An 11,338-nucleotide genomic window follows, 5' to 3' on the forward strand; every position below is an offset into this window, starting at 1 on the left:
ATGTTTGCATACTGATAAGAATTTTTCTTCTTTTCGCTTCCTTTCCAATTATAGTATTCTCTTTAGTATTCGCCATATTTTGTAATTTTTATGTTGTTGGTATTGTTTTGTATTGTGTTCTATAAATAAAAAAAAAAAAAAAAAAAAAAAAACATTAATTGAGTAAGCCAGCATTCCACCATGTTGTGCAGTTCTGCAGGCTGCAGCCAGGGGTAGTTGCCAGGGGAAGTTGCATTAATTTGACTGGAAATCCTGAAATTCCTCCTTAATTTTTTTTTCTATCAAGCTTTGTAATTTAATTTTTATTATTGACAAACGACACGTGATAATATTACTGAATTAAATTAATTTGTGTCAAATCGTTTGTCCATAAATGAAAATAAATTAATAAGAGCAATTTCTGTCTGTTTTTGTTCATTGGATATGAAAAGAAACCAATTAATAGTTCAAAAGACCACAAAAGCCCGAAACCTGTTTAAATATACCACCAATATTTCTCTAGGAATATAACATTTTTCGGAACTTCACTTAGTGGTCAGTGGTTTGTTCAAACAGAAACATTTTGGTTTTGTTCACTGTCTTGGTTCGCTTTTAAATAAAGTTTTAAGTAAACAACAAACGCGGAAGCGGAAACCAGTGCGAGTTATTTATTTATTTCTTTGTCTGAAAAACAAAGTGCAGTTAAGACAGCCAGACAATTTATTTTAAAATATAAACAGCTCAATAGTTTTTAAATATGTTGAGAATGTTATGCACTGGTATAAAAAAAAGTAGACAAATCTTTTTGTTCTTTTCTTCTTTTAATCCTCATGCAATAGTGTTCGAAATTACAAGCACATTTTCCTTTTCCTGACGGATTTACTCAGACTGGTAACAACATCTTGAAGGTTTTGAGTTTGTAAACACTGTGAACTGTTTTTTCTCCCCCGATGTTTTGCCAACACTTGTCCTTTATTTTGAAGGGCCGTTTTTTTGTGTGTTCCGGTCACAATCGCTAGGCTCGTGCCCGGCGCAGCGGGAGTCTGTGAAACCGGACCTTTAGACAGCGGTTCCGATCCAGATGAAACCGTCTGTCCGAGCAGCCTGAGGGCGCGGAGGCGGATCCATGTTCGGTGGGTGACTGGGCTCGGTTCGTTTCTCGCCGTTGACTCAAGGTAGCAGCGGCCGCCACAATGAGCTCGGAGCCCGGCGGAGAGGACGCCGGCGCGCCGCAGGACAGGCCCGGGAACAGCTCCAACAAAGACGAAGACCCGCGCGTCGACGCCCCGCACGAGGAGCGTGACATTGCCAGCAGCGTTTGTCCCCCCGCGAGGCGCAGCAGCGAAGAGCGTCCGGGGCGCACAGGCAGGTCTCCGGGGCTCGGGGAGCGGGAGGCACGCGGCACGCCTTCGGCCCCGTCGCAGACAGCGAGCGGCCCGAGCGCGGGTTCGAGTGGCGGCAGCCTGTTTTCCTGGCTGCAGAGAAGGAGTGCCAGGCGGGGGCTCTTTGTGGACCCCGCCAGGGACAATTTCAGGACAATGACCAGCCTATACTGCTCCATGAATCCGGCAGCTGAGTCTGTTAACCTGAGTACCCAGACCCACGGAGCCGTGTTCAACCTGGAGTACTCCCCGGACGGGTAAGACCAGAACCAGCTAGCTGCCGTTTCAGGCCCGGGGGAGCCTTTAAACTGTTTTCTTACAGGTTTACGTGCCTCATATTTCACGGCTGTTTGTGTGAAGTGCAGGTACTTGTCTCTGAGCTCGAATACTAACAGGTCATGTTGAGTCGACGCGCAGGCGCGCGCAGCCAGAGGTCAGCTGATCAGGAGGTAAATCCTGCAACCAAAGCAGGTCAGGCTGAGCAGTCTGGGTCATCTTTGTTTGCGGGAGGGGCCGTGGCTACCTGTCTGTCCGCGCGCGCGGGGGCTGCTGTTGTACTGAACACCTGGAGGGGGCTGCTTGCATGCATATGTCATCATGGCGCCCATTGTTTTTTCTTTCTTGAAGTCCCTCTCCATGTTTTGATTGATTTTCACATTGTTCCCAGTGGTATTTTCATTATGATGATGCCCTATTTAGCCTAAAGTAAAAAAAAACGTTTAGAAAAAGACAATTTCTGCACAGCAGGAGTTGTTCGTTAGAAAGTCACGTCCGGGTTGTGGGCGGGGCTGCTGATGCGGAGTAACCCCGCCCCCTTTTTCTCCACTTTACTTAGAGCTGGCTTTTTCCACGGCTACGTTCACACCACTTCTAACTTCTAGTTGGAACCGTAAGTAAGCTATTTTTATGGGTGAAGTCACACTCCGTCCAGTTCTTATAGACGGTCAACGGTTGACACGCTCTCCCTCTAGCTTACAGCCCCTCACAGCCCCAACCTAACATTAGCCGTGCAACAAAAATGGCGAGCAACTATCCAGCCGTACAGTTTTGATCCAAACCCAGCCCAGACGGGGAAAACAACGACGTATTAGCATCTATTTATATATCAGAATAGAGTGGAGTCAGGAGTATGTGGCCCGCCCAGCGTATTTGTGACATCACAGGGGTTGACATAGCCCAGAAATTTGCACTGGCCCACAGGGCCAGTAGTTTTTGAAAGTTACTGGCCCTGCCTGAAAGTTACTGGCCCGACACTGCGCACAGCGGGACCCGCCGCTCTTCTTGCAACTTTAGGGGGGTCCGGGGGCATGCCCCCCCGGAAAATTTTAATATGGTGCAACTTGGTGCATTCTGGTGACATCTAGCACTAATTTTACACTTTTCAATGACTGAAAATAGAGCATATCAAACTTAAATCTGCTCTAGTCTGTTTCAGATGTTTTGAAGAGAGCACTGCAGTGTAGTAAGTAACACTAGTTCAGAAGTTTTCATGCTGCTTCTAATCACTGCTATTTCACATTTATTCGTAATCAATAGTTAAGAAGTTTTATTTACTTTTCTGCTCTGACTGCCTTAAGGTTCTGCTTTTTGTTACTGTTGCAAAGTTACATTTACTTTTTAGTTACTTTAGTTACTTAATTAAATTAAATAATTGAAAAACTAAATAAAAATAAATGACTGAGATTAGGCCTGCACAATATACCGCAAATTTATCGTTATCGCAAAATCCAGCTCTGCAATATGCATATCGCAAAAGACGGCAAATATCGCAATTAATCATAAACCTTAACTGTGTTAAAACAATCTAATGGCAGCTTGAACCATTTAACGAATCAAATAAATCCCTTAATGCATTTGACTAATCGGATGGACGCCTTCAGATTGTTGACCAATCAGATGGAGCCCTATTATGTTAAATGTTTGTCACCTATGTCAACGTGGGTCATTTGGAGTATAATTTTTAAACTGTTGCAATGAAATGGGAATGGTTATTTGGTTATTTTGCTATTTGTTTATGTACCGTAAATTATATCGTTATCGCAATTTTAATCTCTGATATCTCATATCGCGAGTTATTCCTCATATCGTGCAGGTCTAACTGAGATCATTCAGCTAACTAGAAATACTTACTGCTTACAGTGTTGTAAAGAAAAACAAAATTAAGTAGTTTAACATTCTACTGCATTTGAGTCTGAGATTCAGGTATTTTGAGTTGCCTTTGATTCTTTGACATTCAGCTTAAAGCTTAGTGCATACAGTTTCATCGTCAATGCATTCATTAAATATCTTGCTGTCCATACTACTAATTATACCCACTACTCCATCCAACATATTCCTATCTATTCCTGCCATGTCTTCCACATCTCTGACATGCTTCAGTCTCTCTTCAGTGACGGTGTCGGATTTATAATCAAATGTAATAATAACCCACTGGCTTGTTCCTTCGTTGTTGCTGTTTAACATTGTTTTGTATTGAATTGTTACATTCAATAAAGTTTGAAAAAAAAAGTAGTGAGCGCGTGCCGCGTGGTGCTCGGCAGTGACAGCAGCGCGCGCAGGCGGGAGAGAAGGAGAAGTGATCAAAGGTTTCCCATAGAAACCCTTGAAGTCTGAACACAGGACTAGCAGAAAAAGTAAATTATGAAGACGAGGTAAATCTACACGTTTTCGCAAAATATACTTTATTGAAAAAGGTGAAAAATATATTATCCGTTAGATATTTTTGTGGCCCGAGCGGACAAGTGAAAAATAAAGTCTTGTGGTCCGCACTGCTCGAAAAACAGGACCGGGCCAGCGGACAAATGGCTATGTCGAGCCCTGCATCACAAGTTCAATCTCTTTCAAACGCCGTTTTCTGTCTTCTCCTGATTCCCAACAATTTGACTATAGAGAAACTCAGAAACAGATGTTCAGGCAGAATTTTCTGCATCCATCATGAGACAAATGTCATGAAAACCGTGTTAAACACAGAATTTTCATTGGAGTGGGTACTTAAGCAGTCTTTAGTCAACAATAAATCTGCACTTTATGCGTTTTTATTTACATCCAACTGACTTCAAACGTTGGTCGCTGTCTTGACTGACCTGAATGCGGATTCTTCTGGTTTCTGGGTTACAACAGCTGTAGAGAAGTTTCCCTCAGTCTGTTTCAGTTTTTCATTTGTTTTTTTCTTATCAGTGTAACTTTACTTAAAACAAATGACAAGCAGAGTTTCAGATCAAGCTGCTCTGCAGACTAAAAACATGAAAGCTAAACTCCACCAGAACTGGACCGACTGACCTCTCCCCACTGGCGCTCTAAACAGGAAGTACCCGCTGGTTCCAAGAAGACACCATCCCATAGACGTCTATAGAGAACATTCTATTGTAATTTAACATACATTTATTGAACTTATTGTCAGAATAAACATTCTTGCTCTGATGCTGTTTTTAACATGTTTTTAGTAGTCCTCATTTTTTCATAATATTTTAAGTTATTCAAGTGATAAACCGACCAATCGGTGGTCTCGAAAGTCACATAGAACAATCAAGACATTTGATTGACAGATTTAATGGACTGTAGTGGTAGGGGTGTGGTCTTTCAAACAGGCTCACTCCTGATTGGTGAGGGTGGTTGCCATGGTAATACTGACTTGAACCAATCGCTGCCTGTAGACGACGTCTGGTTCCAGTACGGCGGCATCCGTGTCATGAAACTAGGGTGGGGGGTTTTGAGGAGGATTCTGTGCTGGAGGGGGAGATCATCAGGCCTGCTTTGGGTTATGGCTGCTCCTGGTTGTAGACATTTGCGATGTGGAAGCTGATCCTGGTCAGCTGTAATCCCCAGGTATTTTCTCTGAAGAGCTTGATGTCTGTTGCCTTCAGAGATGTTGGGTCCTTGGGGTTAGTCATGCCCACCCCCCCTGGAAAGTTGCAGACCTCCACGTTGAAGAGTCCCCCTGTTCTGAGAACTGTTTGCTCTGATCTGTTGGGTGAAGACTGGCATCTGCGTAAGAGTGGAAGTTCCTGCTTCAGACTCTGACGATGCTGGAGGGGGCGTGTTTCCTCTGCCCCCTCCGTGTTGATGCAGTGTCTGCTTTTGCTCCCCCAGCTCTGTGCTTACGGTGGCCTGCGAGCAGACAGAGGTGCTGCTGTTCGACCCCATCTCATCGCGGCACATCAAAACGCTGGCGGAGGCCCACGAGGACTGCGTCAACAACATCAGGTACTTGAAGCGGCTTGTTGAAACCGCCTCCTCCGTTTGTCTGACTCGGCTATGGATTCAGCTGTCTGGCTGTCTAGATGTTGGCTAACATGCGTTTCTGAAGGTTCCTGGACAATCGTTTGTTTGCCACCTGCTCTGACGACACCACCATCGCGCTGTGGGACCTGCGGAAGCTGAACTCCAAGGTGTGCTCGCTGCACGGACACGCGAGCTGGGTGAAGAACATCGAGTACGACACTAACACGCGCCTGCTGGTCACCTCTGGCTTCGATGGCAACGTCATCACGTGGGACACCAACAGGTAGGTCCCGTGTTTTCAGGTCTTTATGCAGCAGACATCCCATTGAGCAAACACAGAAGCTGTTTTGGGCCAGACTTCCGACCAAAAAGGACGTTTGACTCAGACCACCATCCCCCTCCTCTGCAGGTTCACAGAGGACGGCTGCCCCCATAAAAAGTTCTTCCACACTCGCTACCTGATGAGGATGCGCCTGACGCCTGACTGCTCCAAGATGCTCATCTCCACGTCCTCAGGGTACCTGCTGATCCTCCATGATCTGGACCTCACGCAGTCCCTAGAGGTGGGCAGCTACCGCATGCTGCGTGCTCGACGAACCCCCCTCACCTCAGGTTGGTACGCTCTGTTTAGCTAGAAAAAACCTTCAGATTAGATTTTTTTTTTATACTTTTATGTAAATGCATGACCATGTCAATCATGTCAATCATCAATGTCACATCAGCGATTGGAGACTTTTCTGCAGAAAAGTCATTGTTTTTTCCTGTCGAGCACGCTGAACCTGAACGCCTCAGATTCTGGAGGAGGCGGCTATTTGTTGATGATTTGGGTTTGGGGGGGGGCTTTGTTTTCCTTGTGCTGCATTATCGCTGCGAAGGGAATTCAGGCGTCAAATTTTCTGCTGGGCATCTCGCTCACAAAGCATAGAACATACGGCTGATGTTTAGAGATCAGGTTGATTTATTTTGAAGAGCTCCACAAAAGCATCGGTAATCACATCTCCATGTCTGGGTTCATCACATCATTCAGAGACCCTTCCAGTCTGCTGAGCTTAACCCTTGTGCTATCCTAGGCACTTTAACATTGGGAGTTGGGTCATCTAGACCCACTAGACAGTGCTCTGAACCTTTTTTCTTCAATGATTTGTGATCTTCACTGGTGTCCATGGATTACATGAAATCTTTCCACCATCTATCCACCTTTGTCATGGTAGGGAGAACATGTCAATGTGAGGGGGGGTCATCTAAGATAGCACAAGGGTTATCCATTCACTGCAGGAGCTACGTCTGAACGACGGCTTCAGCAGTACTTCCGTCTCTCCGTGACCCACTTTTCGGACTGTCTCATATTAGCCCAAGGAGAGAAAAATAAAAATAATAATATTAGAGGATCTTTTTTTATTATTGTTTTCATACAAATAAGAAAAAAATATGTAATATGTCACGGAGCAAAGCTAAGTTTCTGATTGACCTGACGAGTCTTCCTCGCCAAAGTTCAGATATTAGAGCTCTGAAAACCTCAGGCCACAACACCCACAATGCGCTGTTGGTAGAAGGATGCTCAAACGCCCCACAGGACCTCAGACTGCGTCTGCATTGACTTGACGTTGTAACCGGATGCCCTCGAGGCGTGAACGGCGTTTGGTGTGAACGCAGCTTTAAAGTACAAGTGATTGACTCTTAGATGGAAGCGACTCGGTGATCTAATCTACAAAACTGGTAACTACAATCCTGGATTTGGATTTCTACCTTTAGGAAGAGAGATTAGATGAGTTTAAGACCCACTCTGATGAAATTATGTTAACATGTTCTTGTTATCAATTTTTTCATGATGGAGGACACAAATATATCAAAGTTAAGATTAAAATAGCATTTCTGAGTTTTTCTTTATTCAAATCTTGTGGATCAGGAGCAGACAAAAAAAAGCCTTTTGAAAAAGATTACGTTTGTTTTATAGAAAATAAACTGGGCCATTCACAAGCTTCCTGCTCTGCTACTTTTTTTTTTTTTTTAGGTCCATGTCCGTCTTTGTTTCCTCGTCTGAGCTGGAATCTGGTTCAGAACTGTTTGTCTGGATAGTTCCAATATGGCTCCCTTTTTTGTTGCACTGTTAATTTTAGTTTGGGGATGTGAGAGGCTGTAAGCTATCAGGAGAGGATGTAAACAGAAAGCTCTCGACAATGGGGAGGGGAAGGAGGGCGGGGCCACAACTGAGAGGTGAATTTCTGGTAAATTCCTGCAGCCCTGCAGAAAAACAGCCCAATCATAGTTAAAAGACCACTGGCAAACGCTTTTACAAAACATTAAAGGTAATTGGAGGGGGACTTTAAGCTGTATGAAAAGCAAAGGTGATCAGAGCCCCGCCCCCACCCCACTTCTATCACCAACAAACGCTCTGCAGCCTCTTTTTGCAAACATCTGAGCTCGTTTCTGTTTTATTTCTCCTCAATCAGATCTGCAGTAAACTTTTTTTCATTCCACGTTCTTAGATTCTCTCATGAAATGATGTCTCATCATAAATTCTCTGCTGCTTGGGAACCATGACCCCCCTTTAATTTGTGGTTTTGCAGACGGAGGGACATCGGCCGCCAGGTCAGCCGCTCCACGCCAGGGAAACGACTCGAGCAAGATTCACCCTCACCGAGAAGGTCACCCAGCGTCCTCCTGAAATGCAGTGACCGGTGGCTCCTGAGGGGGGTGTTCACCTGCTCTGCTCTTCTTCCTCGCAGGCCTTTCTCCCAGGAACAGCCTGGAGGTTCTAACTCCAGAAATCCCTGGAGAAAGGGACCGAGGGAACTGCATCACTTCCCTGCAGCTGCATCCTAAAGGCTGGGCCACGCTCATCCGCTGCTCCAGCAACATGGATGACCAGGAGGTGAGAAACCAGCTCATTTCTGCTTTTATTGTTTGATGATTTTATTTACATTTGATTTAATGTTCAGCACTTTGGTTGCTCCTGCTTTTGAAGCTGCTATACAAATAATGCAATTGATTGATTCCTAAAAGCAGAGCAGCCTGTTAGCTGCTGTTTCGGAGCGGCTGTCAATCATAAGCAGAAATTCCTGCTGCAGCACCGAAGACTCCCGTCAGAGCCGCTGCTAGAACTACACAAACTGCTCAAAAGATGTAACCGAGGAGCCCTTCTCTCTGTTTGGATTTTCACGTCTGCATTTGAAGCCACTGACATGCATCTGTTGCAGTGCTGGACCAACTGTTGGTCCCTAAGGTCCATGTTTGGAACCACAGATGGGCTGCAAAAATACTCAAAAACACGACCCATCAGCTTCCCTTCAGCCAGTGTTCAGCTACAGCATCTTAGCAGGAAGTGATGTCGCTGAACCCAGATCCTCATTCAGTGGGACAATGTAGAGCAGATAGCCTGCTAGTGATCATTTGGTGAACTGACCCAGCCGCAGTTACATTTGTTTTTAGAAGATGATTCAATCTGGAAGTCAAACACTTGTGGCCTGCAGCTCTTGTGTCTTCTTTTCTTATTTTTTGGCCGGGAAAGTTCAGGCTGATGAACCAGAAACACTGGAGTTGGTTTGAGGGGTTTACTTCCTGTTGGGCCTTAAAAAATAAAAGCCATCAATGGCAGCAGACATGGTGGTGGGAGAGTCATGGTAATCATAAGCTTTAGATTATGGGGGGGGTTGCTCCACTGTGGTGACTCTCCTCTTTTCCCTGCAGTGGACCTGTGTGTACGAGTTCCAGGAGGGAGCCCCCACCCGGCCGCTGGTTTCCCCCCGTTGCTCCCTCCGCCTCACCCACTACATAGAGGAGGCCAACGTGGGGCGGGGCTACATCAAAGAGCTGTGCTTCAGTCCGGACGGGCGGCTCATCTGCTCGCCCTACGGCTACGGCGTGCGCCTGCTGGCCTTCGACGAGCGCTGCAGCGAGCTGGCCGACTGCCTGCCCGTGCAGACCAGCTGCCTCAGGGAGGTCCGCTCCATCTACTCGCACAGCGACGTGGTGCTCACCACCAAGTTCTCCCCGACGCACTGCCAGCTGGCCTCGGGCTGCCTGAGCGGACGCGTGGCCCTCTACCAGCCAAAGTTTTAGGAGGCGGAGCTCTGCAGGCCCGGACTGTGGTTCTGTCAGTCACGCCTTCCGAAAAGACGTCAGACTGGATCCGTTCTGTGTGCAGGCCGCCATAGCCTTCATCAGCATCACCTGTCTGCAGAACCACAAACTCCAGGAAAGGGATGCGAGCGCCGTCCTGCGTTTTTCTCCGAGGGTCGCTGGAGGAAACGGAAGACGATGCCGGTTCTGACGGGCTGCACAGTCCTCTGCACAGGTGCTGCTCAGACTGAATCTCAGCTCCGCCCACTTTCACAGCTGCAGCAGTGACAGGAGTTCACCTGTTTGCCGCTATACTGCATTCAGGAGCTCTCCCCCACCACGGTTCCTGAACGCACCGTGTTAGAACCGGGGACATTTTTAAAGCGGGAGAGTTCGGAGGCGCAGGAAGTGACTGCATCAGATCTGTACAGGTTGGCAGGAGGTGTCATAACCACGTGTCTCCGGTGGAGCACAGACTGCTGCGGTTCTGTCTGATGCCAAACCTGCTTACACTCCTACGCTAAAGTGGACTTCCGCTTCTTTGGAAAAACTTTGGGAAGCATGCTTTAAAGTGTGTGTGGGGGGTGGGGGGTGGGGTCTTCTGCACTGATGGAGACTACAGGTTCAAAGCTAACTTTCCTGGAGGCCGGAGGCTGTCAGCCATGATTTTGTAGTTCCCATGATGCACCTGGAGCTGGCATGTCCTGTTTTTTGTTGCATCAGCATCTGCGTTTTAAACAGTCATTAAAGGAAGCTGCTGCTTTTTTCATTGATCTCACAGTTAGAGGAGGGGGGGGGTCTGTAATGTTCATCATCATGCTTTTATTTTTGTGGTGCTGTTTTTTATATGTTCTCTGTGGGTGTAATGAGTGCTGCTGTGTTTTGGTGTGTGCACTGATGAGGACCCCCCAGCAGGGGGGACTCCTCCCCATCACAGGAATAAATGCTCAGCTTCTTTTTGATTGACAGGCTGATGTTTGATGCTACTGCAGCTGCTGCAGACAAACTCAACCCTGGAGTTCTGCTTTAAAGGCCAGCTTATGATCTATTTTCAATCCGTCATCCATCTGCTTACATGCCCCCCCCCCCCCCCCCCCCCCCCCTCTAGCTCACAACCCCCACCTCCCCAACCTCACATTACCGGTGCAACACAGATAAAGAGCAATATTGGAGCGGTCCAGCCGTACAGTTTTCGGCCAGACGTTCATGGATCTAGTCACTGAATGAAATCAGCCCCATGTGCTTGTTCCGAAAGAAGGACCAAGAAATGCTGGAGAACCAATGAGAGGTCACCCCTTCATCATGGGCTGCTCCCTATTCCCTTCTCTGCTGCTGTGCCGGTCCCAAGCCCGGATAAATTGAGAGGGTTGTGTCAGGAAGGGCATCCAGCATAAAACATTGCCAAGTTAACCATGCGACTCATCCTCGAAGGAGAGGTTGTTTCGCTGTGGCGACCCCTGATGGGAAAAGCCGAAAGAGGAAGAAGATGAACGCCATCATGTTGAAACCAGACGGCATCAGTAGTGATTGGTCTGTGTAACTCGTGGTTTCTATGGCAACCACTCTTTCTAACCAGGAATGAGCTTATTGTTTACACCCCTAACACTGAAAGGTATTCTAAGTAATGGTCAATCCTCCCCCGCCCGGGGGGACGAGTCACTCAGTCCAGTTCTCTATACAGTCAATGATTGTGGTAG

The 11,338-nt window shown here is 46.7% G+C and overlaps 1 protein-coding gene across 1 annotated transcript; it reads left to right on the forward strand.

The window, feature by feature from the left end:
* Positions 1-991: 991 nt before the first annotated feature.
* On the forward strand, positions 992-10,607 carry dcaf10 (DDB1 and CUL4 associated factor 10). Its single transcript, XM_023951738.1, has 7 exons — positions 992-1,618; positions 5,451-5,564; positions 5,668-5,865; positions 5,992-6,194; positions 8,150-8,227; positions 8,309-8,454; positions 9,270-10,607. The coding sequence occupies exons 1-7, from the start codon at positions 1,173-1,175 to the stop codon at positions 9,639-9,641; spliced, it is 1,557 nt and encodes a 518-aa protein (XP_023807506.1). The 5' UTR covers positions 992-1,172; the 3' UTR covers positions 9,642-10,607.
* Positions 10,608-11,338: the final 731 nt, after the last annotated feature.

The sequence above is a fragment of the Oryzias latipes genome, chromosome 22 (assembly GCF_002234675.1).
Source record: "Oryzias latipes chromosome 22, ASM223467v1".
Lineage (NCBI taxonomy): Eukaryota > Metazoa > Chordata > Actinopteri > Beloniformes > Adrianichthyidae > Oryzias > Oryzias latipes.

Excerpts from the sequence above, each read along its gene's own strand:
- dcaf10 (XM_023951738.1), top strand. The coding sequence starts at position 1,173 with ATGAGCTCGGAGCCCGGCGGAGAGGACGCCGGCGCGCCGCAGGACAGG. Across the intron at positions 1,619-5,450 it reads CTGGAGTACTCCCCGGACGG|CTCTGTGCTTACGGTGGCCT; the intron begins GTAAGACCAGAA and ends TTGCTCCCCCAG. Across the intron at positions 8,455-9,269 it reads GCAACATGGATGACCAGGAG|TGGACCTGTGTGTACGAGTT; the intron begins GTGAGAAACCAG and ends TTTTCCCTGCAG.